General features: G+C 44.1%; 1 protein-coding gene across 1 annotated transcript in view; it reads left to right on the forward strand.

The window, feature by feature from the left end:
• Positions 1-2,599: 2,599 nt before the first annotated feature.
• Positions 2,600-23,597, forward strand: part of LOC140427845 (CD166 antigen-like) — a 441,201-nt gene continuing 420,203 nt past the window's right edge. The window contains 1 exon segment of the mRNA XM_072513612.1: positions 2,600-2,955. Within this exon segment, the coding sequence (XP_072369713.1) occupies positions 2,886-2,955 (70 nt within the window). The 5' untranslated portion in view covers positions 2,600-2,885.

Genomic DNA, 23,597 nt, shown 5'->3' on the forward strand with positions numbered 1-23,597 from the left:
ACGTTTGGTAGTTTGGAGGATCTATCGACAAAGTGTCAACTGTCAGGGGTAGACTTGTTCCATTACCTGCAAATACCTGATTTTGTTTGAAAGGTTTTTCCTACAATACCCTTGGCCCTGTCACCCTCCTTGTTGAAAAGGATCCTATCACTTACAGGGTTTGCGGGGAGAGCTTTTCTGGTATCTGTGCGCAAAATGGGGTAGCCCCACTGGATGAAGTGCGAGCAAAATGGGAGGGAGAACTGGGGCCTACTTTAGATGGGGAAAGTGTGGCGTGAGGCCCTTCGCAGAGTAAACTCCACGTCCTCCTGTGCACAACTCCGCCTAATTCAGCTTAAGGTGATACATAGGGCCAGGATGAGTGGTTTCTTTTCAGGAGTGGAGGTCAGGTGAGAGCGGTTTTACCTGTTCCGCCCGCTGACCTCAAGATGCGCCGTTGTCAGCTGGGGACTCTCGAGAGAGCTGGAGACTGCCTTGTCTGCCTGTTGGAAGGCTCTGGGTTGGCCTCCTGCACTCCCTCCTTCCGGACGTCACCTGTAGGGCCCAAGGGGCCACCTTAGGATGGAGAAGCAGCTGGACTGAGCTCCAGATGTTGCTGCGTCATCTGGCTCTGCCAGCCCTGGTGGTTCCCCAATGTCAGCACCACTGTGCTGACACCCCCAGTAATGCTCCCCTGTGACTAAGCCCCACATCGAGGCTAATCACATTACCATGTTTTGGTTGTGTCCTAAGATGGTAAGGTCTTGGGTCTCCTTCTTTAGCACCATGTCAGTGATTCTCAACATTGATTTGGAGCTTTGTCCCTTGGTGGCCATTTTCGGGGTATCGGACTAGCAAGGGTGGCAGATGGGGGTGAAGACGGATGTTCTCGCCAATAGCCCGGAGGCGGGTTCTGCTGGGAGGAGATCTCCTACTCCGCCCAGTGCCTCGGTCTGGTTGGGTGACCTCATGGAATTTTTACATCTGGGCAAGGCCAAGTACACAGTCAGAGGATCAGTCGAGGAGTTCTACCCGAGGTGGCAGCCATTAATTTCCTACTTTAAAGCATTAATCACCATCAGCTGTTGGGGGATGGGGGTGAGGGTTGGTCCTTACTGTTGGGGAAAGGATATTTCTTTCTTGAGTGGGATTTATATGGTTGGTTGTTTTTTTTCTAATATTGCATTATGTAACATCCGCCTTCTATGTTGATATTATGTTTGCTGTAAATGAAAATTTTAAAAGTAAAAATATTTTAAAAAGAAATAAAAATAATAAACCTTATCACACAAGAGTATTCAAACAAAAATTGACGCGAGGCGGGATTTTTTTGTGTTCACACCGGTGGGAAATTCTGGTCCCACGCCAGCGTACGGGTTTCCCGGAGATGAGGGGTGCTGTCAACAGGAAATCCTGTTGACAACGGCCACCTCCGCCGCCAAAAAAATGCAGCGGGATTTCATTACGCTGCAAGTCAAGGAATGCAATATTGGGACACGTGATTAGAAGCCTGGTTAAAGAGGTGGGTTTCAAGGTGTTTCTTAAAGGATGATGAGAAAATGTTTATGTAATTACATTGTGTACTTTGTGTTGCCCTATTATGTATTTTCTTTTATTTCCTTTTCTTTTCATGTATCATAGAATTTACAGTGCAGAAGGAGGCCATTCGGCCCATTGAGTCTGCACAGACTCTTGGAAAGAGCACCCTAACCAAGCCCACACCTCCACCCTATCCCCAGAATCCAGTAACCCTACCCAACTTAAAAATTGGATGGGTAGATAGATAGATAAAGCGAGCGTTCTTTGTTCAGAGAATGACCAAGGTCATCTCCCCGCATCAACTTCTCATTAAGGACAATTTTTGGACACTAAGGGCAATTTAGCGTGGCCAATCCACCTAACCTGCACACCTTTGGACTGTGGGAGGAAACTGGAGCACCCAGAGGAAACCCATGCGCACACGGGGAGAATGTGCAGACTCTGCACAGACAGTGACCCAAGCTGGGAATCGAACCTGGAGCTCTGGAGCGGCTAACCACTATGCTACTGTGCTGCCAAACTACATGTACTTAATGATCTGTTGAGCTGCTGGCAGAAAAGTACTTTTCACTGTACCTCGGTACACGTGACAATAAACAAACAAATCCAATCCTAGGAAGGGGCAGAAAAGTTCAGGCAGGAAACTTCAGAGCTTAACTCCTCAATATCTTCATCATTGGGAAAACTCCCAGGAATGAGATATGATGTGGAGATGCCGGCGTTGGACTAGGGTGGGCACAGTATGAAGTCTTATAACACCAGGTTAAAGTCCAACGGGTTTATTTGGAATCACTAGCTTTCGGAGCGTAGCTCCTTCATCAAAGGTGAAGTCCTACAACCTGGTGTTGTAAGATTTCTCAGAATCAGATAGAGGGAGCCAGCGGGGGTGGGTACAGACTGGGCCGGAGTTGGAGGAACTCAGAGTTCTTGGAGGGAATCGGGAGAAACTATTTTCCTCTGGCAAGAGGCCCAGTCTCCAAGCAGGTTGTAGATAAGGAGAGAGAGTGAGTGAGATGTGTGGACTCCAAGTTCCAGAAGGCGTTGCGCTGCTGGGGAGTGCGCATGTGTTGCTCTGGCGGTGGGGCTGAGACATTCACCTGCTCCAGGAGCCTGGCCGTCCGACTCTCCAGCACATCCACAGCTCCAGCTCTGTCACACTGACAGCGCCCAGCCGGCCAGCCAGCAGCATCTCACTGACAGCCAAACGGGACATAACGCTCACAAGGAAAGTGGGGAAAAAACTTCCAGAGGCGATCGAGAAAGAGAGAGAGAGAGAGAAAGTTTCCCTCCACCCTTCAATCTAGTCCATCGACTTGTTAAGTGATCCGCAGCGAGTGGAAAGAGCAATACTGTAAACAGACAGGAAAATGGGAGCGCCAGGCACTGGAATCTTGCAGCCGGTGTCGATCCTCCTCTTCCTGGGGTTAGGGATGCAAGGTGAGAGAAATTTAATTGGCGACTGTGAGTATGTGTGTGTTTTTAAAATGCAACCTTGAGATGGTGAGATTTTGGGAATATTCTGTAACTTTTTTTGAATTTATTCTGAATCGCCTCGTGTTTCCACCAAGGTAGCAAATCGGAAAACAAGTTAACCAAGTTCGTTTCCTATTGAACCATCTTTTTTTTTCTTTGAAGTAAGAATGTGCTTGTCTATTCTATTTGTATCCATGGCCAGTACGTTTTTTCTCTCAGTTGCATGTGTAGCTGTAATGCTGCGATGTTATTTTGATGGTCACATTCTGTACTTCAGCACGGTCTGCGAGCAGCTCGGCTGAGGGAAAAGGCGGGGAGTTTGGGGGGGGGGGGGGGGGTGAGGAACTTGTTCATCTGGTCCTCCAGGTATGACACCTGCAAAGCCTGCGGATCGAATATCCTTTTAATACATTTGGATCGGGCACAAAAAAAGCTATGAACCTTTGGGAGGTAATGAACTTTTTTTAAAAATGGGATGGATAGATAGAGTGAACGTTCTTTGTTCAGAGAATGACCAAGGTCATCTCCCCTCGTCAACTTCTCATAAATAAGACTGATGTTCCCTTTTTTTCTTCATGCTGCTGACTGAATGATTCTTTGGTATTTGGCGCGCAGGTTCTTTACTTGAGTTATTTTTTAAAAAATCCCTCTTGTACAAATCTTTTCTGGTGGATCGACGTTGAACTCTTGACATGTTGCACCGGAGTCCAACTTTCTCCACGACTCGATGTGACATGAATCACTTGCCAGAAGGAGAGGTGGGATTTACCCCTCCCCGGGGATGCCTGCCTGCCTGCCCGGCGACTCCTCGCTGCCGGTGCCCCATTATGATCGGGAGAGGTCGACAACTATTCTCACAGCGCAGCAAAGTCCTTTCCCTGTACACACACACACACAGTCTGGAAGCGCCACTCCGGTTACATTATCCATCTAAGGAGGAAGAAGAGGCCTTTTTGTTTTCGTTAACGGATAAAATAAAACTTATCACGAGGAAAAAATGCGATTTGAAAAGGTTTAGAAGTGTTCTTCATTTGAACTTATCGCAATTATGATTTTTTTTCTCTGCTTTCTAACTTTGGAATGCTCCCAGTTGGAAGAAACACGTCCCCGTCCCCCCCGTGTTTTATTTATCGTTTTGCCCCTCATCGGGCACCTTACGAGGCAAGCGGGCGTTGGTTAGCATTAAATTATTAATGGCATTGCTGTCATTGTGTGTATGAATTGCACAGACAGCATGTCGAGGATAGGGAAACTTTTTGGATAACAGCCTTGATTTTTTTTTTGAAAGCTCAAAGCGAAAAAGGGAAACATTGTTCCCTTTCTGCATTTTCCTGTTGTAGTTATCTGGGCGGGAATTAATGTGCGGTTTAAACCTGTGATGGATTTCCATAATCCCTTTGAATTCATCTGACTTGGAAGAGGGTCAGCATCAAAGTGTTCGCAGGAGGTTGGCTGAACATGATGTGATTGCTTTTAACTTCGAATGCAGTGTAGTTCTGGTTAAGTGCTTGTTTGATATTCTGTGCTCTGAAGTATAATTATATCAGGTGTTTACTCTTCAGAAATAATTTAATTCATGCTGTAGTAGGAGGGCTGATTTAATGTTGTCAAAACAATTATATTTGTGAACAAAGGTTGTAGTAAGTTCGTACAAAAGGAAGTTTAAGAAAGCATGCTGGAAACTGAAAATAATGACATTGCTTGTCATTCAACATCAGTAAAGGGAAAAGATGGACCGTTGTGTCATTTAAATTGAGTTTTGACCAAGGGTCTGTGCCTGAAATGTTAATCTAGATTTGTTTCTGAATTTGTTGTATCTGTTTTGTGTTTTCACCATTTTCTATTTTTTTAATCACTTTGTTGAGTTTATCCAATTCATCTTGTATTTTGTAAAGTGCATTATGTCACAGAGGGATTGCTAACGTCCAATAGGTAATACAATGTTTCAATAGCTAACAATCTGTAGATATACTACACTCCCACTTGGCAAAAGAAAAACAAACTCCATTGTTTTTTGGGAGGGAATCTGTGTTGGTTGAGGTCATTGCGGTGATGTTTGAATGTACTGTTGCAAAAGGTCCCAACGTTGCAATCATTGCATTGCACTGGGACACAGTCTTGCATCTCAATATTGTCATTTAGCCAGTATCCAACACATTGAGGCCAGGAGGACCAGATGAATGAAAGATGTAACTGGACAAATAAGTAATTGTTAAAATTGATGGAATCCCCGTTTAAAGATTTTTTTTGCCTTGTGTCCTCCCTTGAACCAGAAACATCTGGGACAACCTGCTCGATGCTTTTGCCAGTCATATTCTTGAATCCGTCATTGGGAAATAATCCCAATGCTTTTTGTATGGGTGGCCTTTTTATCTCTTTCTCACCATTGCTGGCTAATTTCTCAATGTGCGCTCTCCTTTCTTGCATTTATTCTCTGGTCTAGTTTTGGAATTAACACGCCAAGTCAGGTTTTTGCCTGAACCTCTTCTATCAATCAGGAGTGAGTTTACAGTGAGGGTTGAGGTAAACACCAGTCGAGACATTGACACTTATCATTGGAATGCTTAGAATAGAGGGAGTGAATGCAGACTTACAGTCAGAAAATTATCAGAACAAACGACAAACAGGGCGGTACCATCTGTTGTATGTGCATGCTAGGCAGAAGAGAAGTTGGATGGAAGAATTATTTTCCCCAAATAGATTTTCATGTTTAAAACCTTTGAGACGCAGAAACATTACACATTACAAATGTTATAAATGATTCTGTCAGTGCCACGATAGGAAGATTGTTGAGATTTGCTGGAACTTACACCATCTAAAAACAGAACACAGAAGCCTCTTTTAAAGTGGCAGCATGTTCTGTAACCTGGCAACCACAAAGGGTGTCTTAGCATCATGTTCAAGTGCTGGGACTGGGGAGTTGTTAGTGTGACACAAATCGGTTGTGCATTTTGCTGTCAAAATACAGGAATGGTATTGTAAATTATAATTACAAGAATCTACAGAACCCGCTCCCTTTATTTTTCATGATTTGCCATGTTATTTAAATAGTCACATTTTGTTTATTTCAGTGAAAATAAATATACCACTGTAGTTTATAGAGTTAATTAGGGTGCTAACCAAGATGAAGCCCGTCAGCATTGCTGAGTAGAGCATTTCCCATTTTGGAGACCACTATTGGCATCAAACACTCCTGGGCCAGGTGGAACACTGCCAATTGCAGAGTAAAGCTTACAGTACAGTGCCAACAATGTGTTTTTGCTGAATCCTTGGAGAGCACCCCCTACCACCAAGTGGCATTTCCATTGGTTAAATGGAACACCATTCTTATTGCCTCCCTGGGTGATATGTGATCTCAAAATGAGGAACGCTTTATGATGTGGGCCCAAAGCATCAAAACCAGGTTGGCATTTTTTGAACTCATTTACATTGGATCTTTTGCACCCAGCAGACTGAAGAGAATTTCATTCCACCGGTCAGCCTTAGATTCAAATTCAGAGGTTAAAGGCAATTTTCTAAATTCCTGCACCTGGGAGAAGTGAGTGGTGGGCACACTGACAATTTTTCAAATGCAAGATTCAAATTTGCCAATTATTTTTCTTCAGCTGATGTCGCTAGTTTGGTTTTTAGTGGTTGCTCGCAGCATCAGTGTTGCTGAATAAATTCTGTGGGCCAGCATTGAGAGGCACGCTCTCCATAATTCATAAAGTTTCAACAAATAATGTCAGCTGAAGTGAAAATGGATTGAGTGGGGATGAGAGTGGCTGGCACTGCAATATGCTGGAGAGGAAATGCCAGGAGATTGGGTTACCACAGGCATGCAAGTGCGAGAGCAGCAGTCAACACGGGTTAGTGAGTGGGACCAGAGCAGTGAGTATTGAGGAAGCCCAACTATGAGAATCTGGATAACGCACTTGGGTGTGGGAGGTATTTTCTCAACTTCAGGAATCTGTGTTGTATCCACTTTAAAGACTCAATATCCTCCTTATAATGTGGAGCCCCCCAGCACTCATGTCCTACAACCATACAAAGGCACATCATTTCTTTGGCTTTTTATATCCTTTTTTTGCCACTTTTGATAAATCGCAATATTCCATTAACTCTCTCTCCTCTTGTGTTATTTTCATCTTGAAAAGAGACTTTTAATATCATAGAATGTTAGAATTTCACAAGATGTCATTTGACAAGTGTGCATGCACTGAATCTTTGAAAGATTTGTACAGTTACATTCCACAGTCTTTACCCTTTAACCCTGCAGATTTGTCCTCAAGTACACGTCCAAATCACTTTCTAAAATGTTCCTATGGAATCTGTTTCCTATACCTTTTAATGTAGTGCGTTCCAGATTTTAACCCTCGGTGTAAAGACATTTCTCCTCGTTTCCCTCCAATTATTTTAAATTTCTCAGTTGCTGACTCACTTGCCAGAGAAAGGTATATTTTTACTCGCTCCTTTAAACACCTTCATTAGTTTGAATGCATCTTATTAGGTCTCCCTCTGCTTCAAGGATCACAATCTGAGTTTCTCCAATCTTACCACATAATTGAAGGCCTGGCACCATTCTGCTAAATATCCTCTGTACTTGCCAATGCCGTGGCATCATTCTTCTTTATTTTTTCATGGAATGTGTGTGGGGTTGGCATGGGATTTGTTGCTCATCTCTAATTGCCCTTGAACAGAATGACTTATTCCACTGTTTAAGAGCCTCATGACTGGAGCCACATGTAGGTCAGATTGCATAAGGCTGATGGGGTGGGGTGGAAGAGAGAGTTAGGACATTAATGAACCAGATGGGGTTTTGCAGCAATCAATGATAGTTGTCCTTGTCACCACCATTACTGAAGATAGCTTTATATTCCAGAATTATTAATTGAATTCAAATTCCACCAGCTGCCATGATGGGATTTGAGTCCATGACCCCCACTGGCCTCGGCACCTTGATTTCCTTGAGCCAGACCACCACATTTATAATTTTCCCTTGTGTCACTAGCCGTTCTCTAAACCATTTCAAAATTCATCTTCCCTCTCATACCTTTCTCTTTAGTAAAAATTGATGTGAAAAACTTACTAAAAATGGCAGCGTTTTTGATCATCATCTATGAATTGACAACCCTCTCCACTTGGGGACACCTTGCCTTGCTGTTAACAATTTTCTTTTTTTCTGATAGACTCGTAAAGCACAGTAAAGCACCCAAGTGTTCCTTTTGATGCTTTTTGAAATTCTTTCCCCGATTCCCTCATGGCTTTCCTTTCTTTTTGAATGATATTTTATTCCAAACACATTCAACAAAATAACACAAGCTTAACATCCAATAAACTATACAGTTTGTACATTTTCCCCCTTTTAATCCACCCCCCCCCCCCATCCCCCGTAAAACAACTTCTCAAATATAACCTTGAACGGCCTCCACCGTATCTCAAAGCCCTCCTTTGAAAATTTGAGTTTCTCCACCCTGAGAAATTTGTACAGATCCCCCAGCCATGCTGCGACCCCCGGTGACGTATCTAACCTCCAGTTCAAAAGTATCCGCTGCCAGGCAGCCTTGAAACCATGACATTGGCCTCCTTCCCCTCCAGCAGCTTCGGCACCTCTGACAGCCCAAAGATCGCCAACGTAGGGTCCGGCTTCACCTCAACCCCTACAATCCTCGATCGAGTCCCAAACACCGCCTCCCAAAAGTTCTTCAACTCCTCACACCCCCAGAACATATGGGCATGATTCATCAGCCCCATCCCACACTTCTCACACCCATCTGCTACCCCCGGAAAAAAAACAGTTATCCAAGTCATGTGGACCCTGTGCACCACCTTAAATTTTATCAAACTCATTCTTGGGGAGGAGGTTAAGTTCACTCGCTGCATTACCTCACACCAAAGTCCCCATCCTATCTCCCTCCCCAACCCTTCCTCCCATTTCCACTTAATCCTTTTCACTTACATCTTGACCAGCCCTCCCAACCACCCATATATATCCCCAATACTGCCATCCCGCGCCTCATTCGGGAACAGAAGTTTCTCCAGAAGCATATACTCCAGTACCTGAGGGAATGAAGGCAGCTCCTTACGCACAAAGGGCTGTGCCCGCCAGTACCTAAACTCACTCCCCCATGGTAACTCAAGCTTCTCCTGCAGTTCCTCTAGTCCAGCAAACATACCTTCCGTAAACATGTCCCTTATCCACCCTAACCCCATCTCCCTCCACTGCCTTTACGTCCCATCCATCTCCCCCAGCGTGAAACTATGGTTCCCACACAATGGTGCCAACACTGACATGTTACCCACTTTAAAGTGCCTCCTCAGCTTGTTCCAGATTTTTATCGACGCCTCCACCACCGGTCTCCCGGATACTTCCTTGGAGTGAGCAGCAATGGGGCAGTCACCAGCGCCCTCAGGCCTGTATCCTTACAAGACTCCACCTCCAACCTGACCCAGTCTGCCCCCACCCTTCATCGTCTCACCTTCTCCACATTCGCTGCCCAATAATAATGCAACAAGTTAGGGAGCAGCAAACCCCCTTCCGCTTCTACCGTTGCAACAAAGTCCTCTTCACCCTCAGCACCTTCCTCGCCCACACAAATTCTGAGATTAGCGCATCCACCCAAAAAAAGCCCTTGGGGAGATAAATCGGGGGAAACTGAAACACAAACAGGAATCTTGGCAGCACGTTCATCTTCACCACCCTCACCCTCCCCGCCAATGTCAAGTGCAGCATATCCCACCTTTTGAAATCCCCCTTGATCTCCTCCACCAACCCCGTCAGATTCCACCGAGGCATTGTGGTCCACTCATGCATTACCTGAGTCCCCAGGTACCAAAACCATTCCCGTGCCACCTTAAATGGCATAGCCTGTAGGTCCCCGCCCCACCCCACAGCAGCCACCGGAAACCTTACTTTTCCATAAATTCAATATCCAACGGGCCTGACACGAACAACAACAGGTCATGACCACACAATAGCACCAGGTGCTCCCTGCGCCGCCCTCACAATCCCCCACCACTCAACCAAGGCCCGAAGTCCCATCGCCAAGAGCTCACTTGCCAACGCAAACAACAGCGGCGACAGCAGGCACCTCTGTCTCGTACCCTATCCAACCCAAAGTACCCTGAGTTTATCTCATTCGTTTGCACACTTGACATGGGGGACGAAAAGCAAACCCACGCCACAAACCTCGGCCCAAACCTCCCAGAATCTCAAACAGATACCTCCACTCTACCCGGTCAAAGGCCTTCTCCTTGTCCATGGACATTATCACTTTCAGCACTCCCCACCCCCCCCCCCCCCCGACGGGGTACATTCCTCTTAGAACTACTAGTACTTTATTTTCCTGTTAATGGTATATACTTTTCAAATCTCTTTTTTTCCAAAAGCATTCCCACTGATGCCCTGCAGTTCTTTGTGTCAATAATTTCTTCCACCTCGCTTCAACCGATGTGATCCTCATCTTTCTAAAATCCGCCCACCTCAAATCTGATATTTTTCTACAGATTTATTTTCCTTTCTCATTGAGCCTTAAAACTGATCATGTTGTGGTTACTATTCTCCAGGAACACGCTTGCATTTAGCTTGGTTACCTAATCTATTTAATCACGCACTTAATTACAACATTTTATGTGTCCTTGTCTGCCTACGAACATACTGCTTGAGGAAGCAATCTTGTGTACATTTTAAGAATTGAATTTACTCCCTCTGTGTCCCATTTGATAAGTGAATAATTAAAATTTCCCAGAACAGTAACATTGATATTTCTATTCATTTCTCTGCCGGCCGTCACTCCAGCTTTCAGCTTCCATTTCATGCTCACCATTTGGATGCCTGTACTGCATCCCTACTAATGCAACAAGTCCTTCTTCAATCCTTGAGCACATATCAAATTGATTCTGTGCACTGTACCTCCTCCCTTTTGTATCAACTCTCTCTACAGCATGCACCCCCTGTTATCAATATTGCCACTCTACCTCCTTTGAATATGACACACTGGGTGCAATTCACCCAAAGAATGCCTAAATCTCATCTCAGGTGGGTTTGCCAGGTGTTTCCCATCTGCTTTTTGGGTGAGATCCAGACCGGTATTCACCCACACTTGGGTCATTTTTCACTCACATTCCGCATCCACGAACATTGCAACCCCCCCGCCCTGCAGACTGGGGCAACACCCTCGACCCTGAGGGGCAACTTCCCCCATCCCCCCATCAATAAAAGTTAACGTGAGCATCCCACCCCCCCAACACACCCAGGCATCAGGGTGACCCTGCTCCATACCCATCCATCCATCCTTGGCGTCATCAGGGCATTCCCCCGCTCTCCCAAATTGGGTATATTCCGCTATGGGGTTGTTAAGGGCCCTAACACCTATATGCCCCCCCCCCCCCCCATTATGTCCCCCCTCCCATTGAGTCTCCCCCCTCATTCAAAACCATGCCCACTTAGAAAGGATAGAAAAAATGTTGAAGTGCTTATTTTTCATTTGTGGCCAGGTTGCAGCCAGAATTCCGTTAATAACAATTTATTCCAGTCACCCCATTTATTTCCCACTTTCTGTACTTTGCATTGCATATATTTTAACTTTTTTTGCTTTTATTTTTAACACCACCCATTTTATGTAAGGTACCCATTATTTTCATTCAATTCCCCATTTTACAGCTAGTTTGTTTGATTTCATTCCTATATTCAGTCTAAATGATCATACCCTTAACCTGAAACTGTGCCCTTGTGTTCTACAATCACCAGACCGACAAACATCGTCTCAGTATCTACCCCGTCAAGCTCCTTCATAATCTTGAATGTTTCATTGAGGTAACCTCTTATCTTTCTAAATTCCAGAGGACATAGACCCTGTTTGCTCAGCCTCTCATCATAACCCTCATCATCCTAGGGAAAAATCAAGTGATCCATTCCTGTATCGCCTCCAGTGCAAGTAAATCCTGAATTAAATATGGAGACCAAAACTGCACAGAGTATTCTAGGCGTGGTCTCAGCAAAGACCCAGCCAGTTATAGCAAGACTTCTGTATTCTTGTACTCAAATCCCCTTGTAATAAAAACCAACAGGCCATTTGCTTTCCTGCTGTACCTGCATGATAACCGTTTGTCTTTCTTGTACATGTACAAGGGGATATAGGATCACATTTGGCCTGATGATCTCAGAAGCAGATTCTAGGCGGGCAAGTGTCAAGGCAGGTTGGTTTGAAAGTCCACCTTAGTTCTCTAGGATTTTTCCCTAGTTATTTTAGATGCTGGGCCCTTTAACCCTCATTGCCACACACCCTCATCTCTCCATGCCAGCACCATGACAGCCCATGTTTCCCACTTACTTCCATGCTTAAATGTGAAGAAAGTTTCATTCAAAAACCCATTCAAAGTATTAAATCTTCTCAACAAATAAAAGCAAATTACGGTGGATGCTGGAATCTGAAACCAAAGAGAAAATGCTGGAAAATCTCAGCAGGTTTGGCAGCATCTGTAGGAAGAGAAAAGAGCTAACTTTTCAAGGCCAGATGACCCTTTGTCAAAACTGGTCATTTGGACTTGAAACGTTAGCTCTTTTCTCTCCCTGCAATTTTCCAGAATTTTTTCTTTGGCATTAAATCTTCTCAAGTGGTTAATCTTCAATAAAAACAAATGCTCATCTATTCAGACCCCATCTCAAATATAGCAAATCCTTTAATAGCCTCCTTAAACTGTCAATCAAACTGTGCACTCAGAACTCCCTATTGAGATAGTTTCAGCTGGTGAAACTCAGCCAGGCAGTCGTAATGGCATTTTTATAATCCCTGTGGGCGGCACGATGGGGCAGTGGTTAGCACTACTGCCTCATGTCGCCGAGGACCCAGGTTCGATCCCTGCCCTGGGTCACTGTGTGGTGTTTGGACATTCTCCCCGGGTCTGCATGGGTCTCATCCCTACAAACCCAGACATGTACAGGGAGGTGGTTTGGCCATGCTAAATTGCCCCTTAATTGGAGAAAAAATAATTGGGTACTTTAAATTTATTATAATCCTTGGAGAAATGGCAACAAAGACCTTGGGCGGAATTCTCTGTTGGCTAACGCCAAAATCTGGAATCGCAATTGGGCGGAGAATAGGTTCTGATGCCAAAATCGCTGCAGGTGCCGATTTCATGCCAAATCGCAATTCTCTGTCACCTCGACAGTGGAGCCAATGTGATCTGGAATGCATGTACAGTAAACGCTGTTTACATATCATTAGCAGTCCTGACCTGGTATTCTCTGAAGCCTCTCGATTCTCCACCTCCGATGGGCCGGGTTCCCGACATCGTGGTGCGTTTAAAAATTGTGAAACCGGCATCGTGGCTGCTGACGGAGTACTGAAAGTGTCCAACATCGTCATAGTGTGCTGATAGTTTTGCTGCTGGCCGGGGGGATTCTGCCAGGGGTGGTGGTAGTAGCGGGGGGTGACAAGGAGGTGGGCTGTGGGGTCAGGGTGGACGGACAGGGAACACCATTGCCGCAGCCAGAAAGGCAGACATGCAGCTGAGCACGCTGCTAACAGCCCACTGTGAACTTAGGGTCACGGGTCATATGGGTGTCTCCCCAGGCCAACCCCCTAGGTGCCCTCAGGCCCCAGCCAACCCATCAGCTGTATGAGCATGCTTCAGCACAACCAGTGCCATCTTGTTGACTGGTATGAGTGTGCGTGGGGATTGTAATGTGTATATGTGGTTGCAGCCTATCAGCCTCCTGAGTGTCAGTCACGGACCCGGTAAATCCCGCACTGTTTTTCATTGGAATCGATAGTGTTCTTCATGGTGTCGGTGCTTGCCCCTCCACAGTCGCTGAATCAGTCCAGGTTCGGCGCCAGTTTTGCTGTCGTGGAAATCCACAGATCCTGCCTGGCATCAACACTTAGTCTCAGAAATGGAGAATCCAGCCCCTCTATTGAATCTGCAACAACCAGATTGTAGTTTTCTTTTCTAACCTACATTAGATGGCCTGTCAAACAAAGAAATCCAGCAGAGGGCTTTTGCTAGCTTGCATTGACCGCTTCCATTCTATTTTCCATGTTTAAAGAACAGGGGATTGAAAGTATTGGCACTTAAATCACTTAGATCATGGCACTTAGATCATGGTGGGGCAGCACGGTAGCACATGTGGATAGCACTGTGGCTTCACAATGCCAATATCCCAGGTTCGATTCCCTGCTGGGTCACCGTGCGGAGTCTGCACGTTCTCCCCGTGTCTGTGTGGGTTTCCTCTGGGTGCTCCGGTTTCCTCCCACAGTCCAAAGACCTGCAGGTTAGGTGGATTGGACATGCTAAATTGCCCTTAGTGTCCAAAAACGGTTAGGAGGGGTTATTGGGTTAGGGTGGAAGTGAAGACTTAAGTGGGTCGGTGCAGACTCGATGGGCCAATTGGCCTCCTTCAGCACTGTATGTTCTATGTTCTAAACAATCTTATCTGCTCTTCAGGAGTATTTATGTCTGCTCCATTATTGCCAAAATTGAGTGTGTTTGAACTCAGAACTAAGTTCAAATGGCTCTACCAAGTTTGGGTTTCCCTCCTGTCTGATTCACACTTCATCCCTTCCCCCTGCTAGTACAAATTGGACTATCGGAAATAGGGGTCGGAATTCTGCATTTAGGTCCTGCCTTCCATTTCCGGTCCTTTTCTCCAAACGGTTTGTGGTGCCCTTTTTACTTACTACCAAAATGCATCACCTCATACTTAGCTGGTTCGTTTATAACATTTCAAATTAGCTAACATCTCTTAATGTTAGCTAATTCGTTTATAACACACCCATTCTGCAAGTTCACTGATGCCTTCCTGTATTTTCTCAGATTCTTTCTTTGTACCAACAGTATTTCCCAATTTGGTATCCTAACTTTGAAATTGTTCTTCTGATTCCCAAGTCCAAACTATAAATTTATGAATAGTATTCCCAGCCTGTGGAACACCACTTCCCTCCTTTTGCTAGACTGAGTAGCCACACTTAACTCCTAACCTGCTTGTAGCCGGCTTGTTATCCATTCTGCTACCTCCCAGCTGACTCTGCATCATGAGTCTACTATGCAGTATCTTATTAAAAGCCTTTCGGAAGTCGTCGAACAACCCTAACCCCAGTGGAGGAAATGTCATTGTTGAAGCTGCGTCGTAGATTCAACTGCACCGAAACGGGCCAACAGATCTGGTGTGTATGCTCCACATCTGCCTCTACCCACCCAATATCGACGAACCTATCAGCATATGCATCAGCACTTTCTCCCTCATGTACTTCCCTAGCTTCCCTTTAAATGTATCCATACCAATTGAGCCTGGGATGTTGCGTGGAGTAACTTTTGAAGTAATGTCCTGAAGTTGGTAGATCTGCAACAACCACAACCGCCTCCCTTTGTGTTATGTATGTCTCCAGCCACCGGAAATCTTACACCTTGTTCTAGTTATGCCCTCCAGGTTAACTATTGTATTCCCATTCACTAATGCATTTTAGCTGTGTTGCGAGCCCATTATTTCCCATCCCCTGCTCTGTGCCATGTGTTTGCTGGTATCACTGATATTTATTTAGTCCTGTTCGGATTTCTCATTTTCCCAAAAGGAAGCTGGGGCTTCAATTTCGTTAGAGAGAAAACGTGGCTGTGGGTGCTCCTATTCTAACCTTTGCTTTATTCCGTTTCCTTTCTTTTGGATAGTTATCCATACTCCTGGGGGTGAAGTATAATATCCTCTCAGTTTACACATTGCAAAATTGTTGGGGTTCCTCATCCAGTTTCCTACCATACATTGGGTTTTGGTCTGGTACCGTAACAGTAGTGTGTGTAAATGTGCACAGCGTCAACAGATATTTCCCTGCAGCTGAATTTCATCTCTTCACTGCCAGACATTTACTCTGGTCACTGCAAAACACTTGGGTGTAGAAACATTTGTTGATTGTTTTTAAATACCCTAACTCCTCAACACTGCCCTGGCTCAGATCAGGTGACTCCACATATTGTCATGAATTGAACCTAGAATGTCCCTGCTCTGTATGTCTACTACCTGTCTATACTGGTCAATCCTCTGGAAGGGCAGTAGTGTAATGGGAGTGTCCCTTTAAGAAATGTGTGTCTTATCAAATAGCTTCAGTGATGTCATTGTGTGGGTGGAGCTGGGCTGTGGCTCTGGGGTTTACTTTCCTTTTGATCTGGGAGCTGGCTCTGGCTCTGAGTTTTACTTACGGTTTACACAGTTGGAAGCTGGATTCAGACAAAGAAGGTTTCTCTTGTCTCTCTCTCTCTCTCTGCATGTTAAAAGGTGTCCAGATCATTTGATAATTTAAAAGTGATAACTGTTTTCTGGAAAGAATTCAAACCTACCGTTTTGGTAAAAGGGGTTTTCTGGTTTATTGGATGTTGTTATCAAATTGAAACAGTTGACAGGGAAGTTTTTACGGGTTATATATATATCAAGAACTGTAGCTGTGTGGGATATTTATGTTTGTGGTTTATAAAAATGTTTACTGTGTGTGTTTACAGAAATGTTAACTGAATTCGTTAAATAAACTTTGATTTTGATTAAAAGTGCTTAAGGCCTCTGTTGAATAACACCTGAAAGATAGGCCCTTATGCTCCTCATAACCAAAATCTATAAACAGTTGTGGGCCAGGTGAACTCCATGATATACTTGGGAGTTTTCTAAACCCTGGCCTATAACAGTAGCAACTTTTACACATTCCCCTGACTTTTCCGAACCATGCCTTCAGCCATCTAGCTCCCATGTTCTGGAATTTCCTGTCTAATCCTTCTTAACATCCCTCTCCTCCTTTGAGACACTTCTTAAAACCTATCTCTTTGTGGAACAGCCTTTCCTAATAATCTTTTTCTGTTTAAATGAAAGTGTTTCCCAGAAATTTGTCTTTGACTTCACATCCATTCTTTTTTGGTTACACCACTATGAAGCAAGCATCTTTGGAGATTTTTCGACATTAAAGTTGCTCTCCCAATATTGTATTGAAAAACTGGTAATTTGCTAACTGCAGAATCATGATGTCGGTGTACAGCAGATAAATCTCATTTGAAGTGTGACCTGCCTAACATCTGAAAGATTACATTCCATTAACTTTTTTTTAAAGTTTGTGAGTATACTTCCTAGCTAATTTCCTGCCCATCAGACCAGCGAAGATAAATGAAATAATTCCAGTCTGCTTCCTTCTTTGCCGTTTATTCGGCAGAAAGTTGATGACAATTAGGAAATGTGTCTATTTTGCAGTCCATTAAATCACTCCTGCCAAAGAGCTACAAAATTAGGTGTCATCCATTATCCTGAATAGGTGGGGCAAGGGAAAGAACAGCCAGTGGATAGAAATTCAGCTTCCTAGAAAGCTGGGAGAGGGCATGCAGAAAGAACAGGGATGGAAAACATTTTCTCCAAATACTTACTGAGATTAATTCCTCAATGGACATTTTCAAAAAAAGAGTCTGCATGCTTGACTCTCTGCTCATGTTTGTGTACAATGTGGCCAAAGAATAGTAAAGAATAGATATTGTCACTTGTAAAACTGTACTCCAGCATGAATCTGTACCTTCAGGTACCTTATGGGCAGCGCTGTAGCACAGTGGTTAGCACTGTTGCTTCACAGCTCCAGGGTCCCAAGTTTGATTCCCGGCTTGGGTCACTGTCTGCCTGGAGTCTGCACGTTCTCCCTGTGTCTGCCTGAATTTCCTCCGGGTGCTCCGGTTTCCTCCCACAAGTCCCGAAAGACGTACTGTTAGGTAATTTTGACATTCTGAATTCTCCCTCTTTGTACCCGAACAGGTGCCGGAATGTGGCGACTAGGGGATTTTCACAGTAGCTTCATTGCAGTGTTAATGTAAGCCTACTTATAATAATAATCTTTATTGTCACAAGTGAGGTAGGGAGAAAAAGGGAGAATTTTTGGAACAAGGGAGAAAATATAATGGCAGTATGACTACTATGTTTGTGCTGATGGAGTCAACTCTAAATGTGTCAGTGATAACATACACACAGCTAACTAAATGATGGCTCATTATCAATTAGTTGGATTCCAGAATTAACAGAATTAATCTCAAGCAAGGCATCAACAGTTTCAACTTTTTACAATTTACTACAATGAGTTAGATGATGGGAGCGCAGGCATGGCACCTAAATTTTCAGGCAACACAAAGTTAGGTTGGAAAGTATATTGTGAAGAAGACATAAGAGTTTGCAAATAGTTATAAATAGATTGAGTGAGAAGGCAAAAATCTGGCAGATGGAATATAATGCGGAAAAACGTGAAGTTGTTCATTTTGGCAGGAAGAATAAAAAAGCAAAATACTACTTTTTAACAAAGAACAACTGCAGAATTCCGAGATGTTCTCATGCATGAGTCTCAAAAAGCAGATATAACACATAAGGGGGCGATTTTCTGGACACTTTTTGCCTGGCGCAAATCCTGCTATGTGGGGAAATATAAAACGGGATTTGCACCAGGCACCAAACAGTTCGCAAAGTTCCCAGGCCCTCCCAGCAGATGTAATCTGGTTTATGCCCCCAGATTAACATATTTAAATCTTCACTAAATATGCAGGATCTGTTTTAAGATGGATTCTTCCATCTCCTGCAATTCTCCAACCTGCCCACGTAGTGTGAAGCTGGTGCAAAGTATTACTGGTCTTCACAAATGGAGACCAGATGTGATGATCTTTCTCCGAGGCTATTGTACCCCCCCCCCCCACACGGCTGGACGAGCACATGGTAGTGTCCCTTGGCATCCTGGCAGTGCTAACCTGACTGCCAGGTGGTACTGCCAGTGTGTCAGGGCGTGGCCTGAAGGGGTATGCCAGGGTCAGGGCATGAAAGGCGACCCATTGCAAGGGCCCTGATGCTGGCGATCAATATTTGCAGGGATGGAACATTCCATTAATTGCAGGGGGGTCCTGATGTCTGCGGAAGAATGGGGGTCTTTAATTTCAGTTTGAGTTTAAAAAGGGGGTCCCGATCTCTGTGGAGCCGGCTTGTCGACGTGATTAGACCCGCCCCTCTCCTCCCAATGATGACGCAAAACAAGCCCCACTTCAAGAAGTGGCAAAATGTGGGAAGATCTCATCAGGAAACCTGCCAGTTTCTCTGGGGAGAAACACACCAATTTTCTGACTGAACCTAACACTTTGTCCATAATCAAGAAGGATACTGGAATGCTGGCCCTTATTATGAGAGGAATTGAACATGTATTATGTAAAGATGGTACGCTTCAGTTCGAGAGGGCATTGGTGAGACCATGTTTTGAATACTGTGTGCAGTTTGGCTTTCCTTATTTAAGCCTGGCAGTGCCACCTGGACACCATGGCAGTACCAAGTTGGCACAGCAAGGTGCCAGGCTGGCACTGCCAAGGTTACCGGGTGGCAGTGGGAGTGCCAGGATACCATTTTGCCCAGAGCCTGACCCTCACCCAGGTGCCATTACGCCTAGTCCACGTTTGTGTGGACCAGTGCTAAATGGCACCAGGCGTGGGCGTTGGTTCCCCAGCCTCAGGAGAATCAGGTGCCGACTTATTTAAATGAGCCTAATGGCTCACTTAAATATATTAATCTGGATCTCACCCAGTGAGAGCGAGATCCAGATTGCGGCATCTTGTGAGATCTCTTGAGATGCATTCCAAGAATCGTAAATCTCACGAGAGGCCTCTCACGAGATTTAACAGCCTTGTCGGGTCACCAAGTCAGGCACGACAAGGCCGTTCAATTGAGCCCAATGTTTCCTCTTGTGCAGAACTAGGGGGCACTCTTAATATTAGGGATTGCCCTTAAAGGAGAGTGATGAAGAGTTTTTCTTTCTACGAGGGTTGTGTGACTTTGGAACTCTTTGCCTCAAGGTGGTGGAGGTCATTTAATATTTTTAAGGCAGAGATAAATAGATTCTTCTTAGGCCAGGAAATTGGAGGTTATTATGGGTAGGTGGGACTGTTGAACTCGAAACACAACAGTTCGGCCATGATCTTATTGAATGGCGGAGCAGGTTCCAGGGTTTGAATGGGCTACTTCTGCTCCTATTTCTTATGTTCACAGCCCAACACTCAGAAATTCTCTTAGAATCTTGCTACATCTCTGTTCACTTTCAAAAGTCCCTTTAAAAATATCTCTTTGATCATGCATAGGACATCTCCCCTGTCTTCTATTTTCAATTCATGTATCATTTTATTGCAACCTTACTGCAAAATATGTGAACGCATCTTACTTCATAAACACATTTTCATCCAGCTTGATATGAGGAACACCAAAACCATTGATTTCAGCTCCTGCCATTAACCTTGCTCTTTTGCCCATAGATTCCTTTTCCTTGCCTACTGTTTGAAACTAAAACACACTGTTTGACCCTGAGCTGTGCTTTAACCATACAAAGTAAAAAGCAACCCTGGAACCTGCTGCGCCAGTTAACCTCAAGTCTACTTTACCGCCTGATCCCCATATCCATTGATTACCACAGTATCCAGCAATCGAACTATCTCAGTCTTGAATACACTCAGCAACTGAGCATTTACAACTCTCTGGGGTAGAGAGTAAAACAATTTCTCATTATCTCTGTCTTAAATGGTTGATCCCTCCTGCATGTGCCCTAGTTCTAGATTCTCCAGTCAGGTGAAGCAACTGAAACAACCTCTCAGCATCTATCTTGTCAGGACTCCTTAGATATTTGATGTTTCTTTTGAGGTCCAATCCATTCACCCTTTCAATGGACAGTTCTCTCACCCAAAGGAATCAATCCAGTGAAGCTTAAGTGTGCCACCTCCAAAGCAAGTGTATCTTTCATCAGATAAGGAGACCAAAACTGTGCACAGTACTCCAGGTGTGGTTGCCCAAAACTACACACAATTGAACCAACATTTCCATACTCTTGTACTCCATCCCAATGTAATAAATACCAATGTGCCATTTGCTTGTTGTACCTGCATGTTAACTTTGTGTTTCATGTATGAGGACACCCAAATCTCTCTGAACATCAACATTTAAAAGTTTCTCCCCATTTAAAGAATGTTCTGCTTTTCTATTCTTCCCACAAAAGTGAATAATCTAACTCCATCTGCTGGCTTTTTGCCCATTCACTTAGCCTGTCCGCATCCCTTTGCAGTATATTTGCATCCTTCTTGCAGCTTGCTGTCCCACTATGTTTTTTACCACAGCATATTTGGATACATTACACTCACTACCTTCTTAAGTCATCAATATAAATTGTAAATAGCTGAGCCCCAGCACTGACCCTGGCTGCACCCCTCTAGCCAAAGCTTGCCAACTCAAAAACAGCCCATGCTTCCTGTCCTTTAAATGATCATTTGTCCATGTTAACATAGCAGCCCCAAACGCATGACAACTTTTAGGTGGCGCCTGATTAAAGTCTTTTTGGAAATCCTGGGGCTGGATTCTTTGTCCTGCCGTGCCACATTTCCGTTTCACCCTACCGGCGGGATGCTCCGTTACATCGGCTGGTCAATAGGGTTTCCCACTGTGGGGCAGCCCTATGCCATCGGGAAACCCCCGCGCTGCCGGCAAAACTGAGCATCCCGCCGGCGGAGAATCCAGCCCTTGATGTTCTACATCCACTGGTTTCCCTTAACTCATCCTACTAATTAGATCCTCAATAACATCAAATACTTTATAGCACAGTGTACTATTAATAATAATAATCTTTATTAATGTCACAAGTAGGCTTACATTAACACTGCAATGAAGTTATTGCGAAAATCCTCTAGTCGCCACACTCCGGCGCCAGTTCGGGTATATGAAGGGAGAATTCGGAATGTCCAATTCATCTAACAAGCACGTCTTTCTGGACTTTTGAATTCCTCACTTCCTTCGCTTGACTGGCATATGTCCATTAAAGATTCATGGACCAAAGACGATAACAATAAAAGAAAAGAAATAGGAAATAAGGAAATCAATAGGAAAGGCCCTTCCAGAGGTCTCTCTTTCTCTCTTAAATAAGGGTGTTATGTTTGCTGCCTTCAAATCCATAGAAACTATTGTAGAATCTAGGGAATTTTGGAAGATAATAACCAATGCACCCACTCATTACCTCTGCAGCCACCTCTTTTAGAACCTTAGGATGTAGGCCATCTGGCTCTGGGGATTTGTCAGCTTTTAGTACCATTAGATTTTATAATCCTTTCCCCCAGCTGATATTATTACATAAAGTTCCTCACTCTCATTAGCTTCTTGGTACCCCACTATTTTTGGTATGCTATTTGTGTCTTTTACAATGAAACCAGAATAAAATATTAGTTTGATGCTTTTGCCATTTCCTTATTCCCCTTTATTATTTCTCCCATCTCAGCCTATAATGGAACAGTATTTATACTTTTCCTTTTTATAGATTTGTTGAAGCCTTTATATTCTGACTTTCTACTTCGTGCCTGTTTGTTCTCGTATTTTGTTTTCTCCCTTTGTTTTTTTTGGGGGGGTCATCTTTTGCTGCTTTCTAAAACTCTCTCAATCCTTAGACTACTCTTCACAACAATACAAGTCTCTACTTTTAATCTAATACTGATCTTAGTTTATTTAGTCAGCCACAGGTGGGCTACTTTTCCCCTGGAGTTTTTGCTTCTCAATGGAATGTGTTTTTGTTGAGAATCTTGAATTGCTTCTTTAAATGTTTTCCATTGCTTATCTGCCTCTATACCTTTTAATCTATATTCCCAATTGATCGCCGTCAACCTGCACATCGTACCTGTGCACTAGGCTATATTTAAGATTTTTGCTTTGGGTTTGAGTATGTCATTCTCAGAGTAAATGTGAAATTCATCATACTGCGATAATTCTAGCGATCGGCCCTTTACTATGATATTGCATGATACAAGACCAAAAATAACCGTATCCCTGGATGGTTCCATGACGTATTTGTTTAGGAAACTGTCTCCAATGCATTCTATGAACCCACCCTCCAGGTTACCGTTGCCCATTTTATTTGAACAGTCTATATGAAGATTACCACCCCTCTGCAATTATTGAATTACCTTCGATACAATATATTTTTTTAACTATTATTCCCTACCTAGACTTTATCTCCTGATGCACTATTATGTTAAGCACAGTGTGGTGAGAAAGGATATAGAGCTTATTTGCCCAAGTTACACTACTCTGTTGCCTTGACTTTTCTCTTTACATTTCCCCGCATCTGATGCCAGCATCCTAGTCATTGCAAACACCATTTGGTCTCACCTCCTCATCATTACCCACCTCTATTTCTAACTCCCTGTGCTGCTGAAATGCTTATACCTTGATTACCTCCAGCGGTGACAACTTTAACACTTTCTGCCAGCCACCCATCTTCTATAAACTCCACCGTGTGCATGCAGCATCTGTAGGTGGCCTATCCCAAGTTAACTCTTATTTGCCCATCATCCTTGTCCGTCTGACTAACACTTGTTCCTTGACCCCAATAATTTAAATTGAAAATCCTTATCATTGACTATAACTCTTTCCATTGCCTTATGCTATTCTTGAAATCTTCAGGCTTTGGTTGCCTTCCAAATGCTGCATTCCTCTGAATCACGCCTTCTTGTGCATCCTGTTTGCCTTTGATCCACTGCTGGTGGGAAGAGACTCCCAACGCTGCAATGCAACTCTTTAGAAGTTCCTCCCTAAACATCTGCCTCTTTTCTACATAATGTATCTCCTGAAAACG

The sequence above is a fragment of the Scyliorhinus torazame genome, chromosome 8 (assembly GCF_047496885.1).
Source record: "Scyliorhinus torazame isolate Kashiwa2021f chromosome 8, sScyTor2.1, whole genome shotgun sequence".
Classification (NCBI taxonomy): Eukaryota; Metazoa; Chordata; class Chondrichthyes; order Carcharhiniformes; family Scyliorhinidae; genus Scyliorhinus; species Scyliorhinus torazame.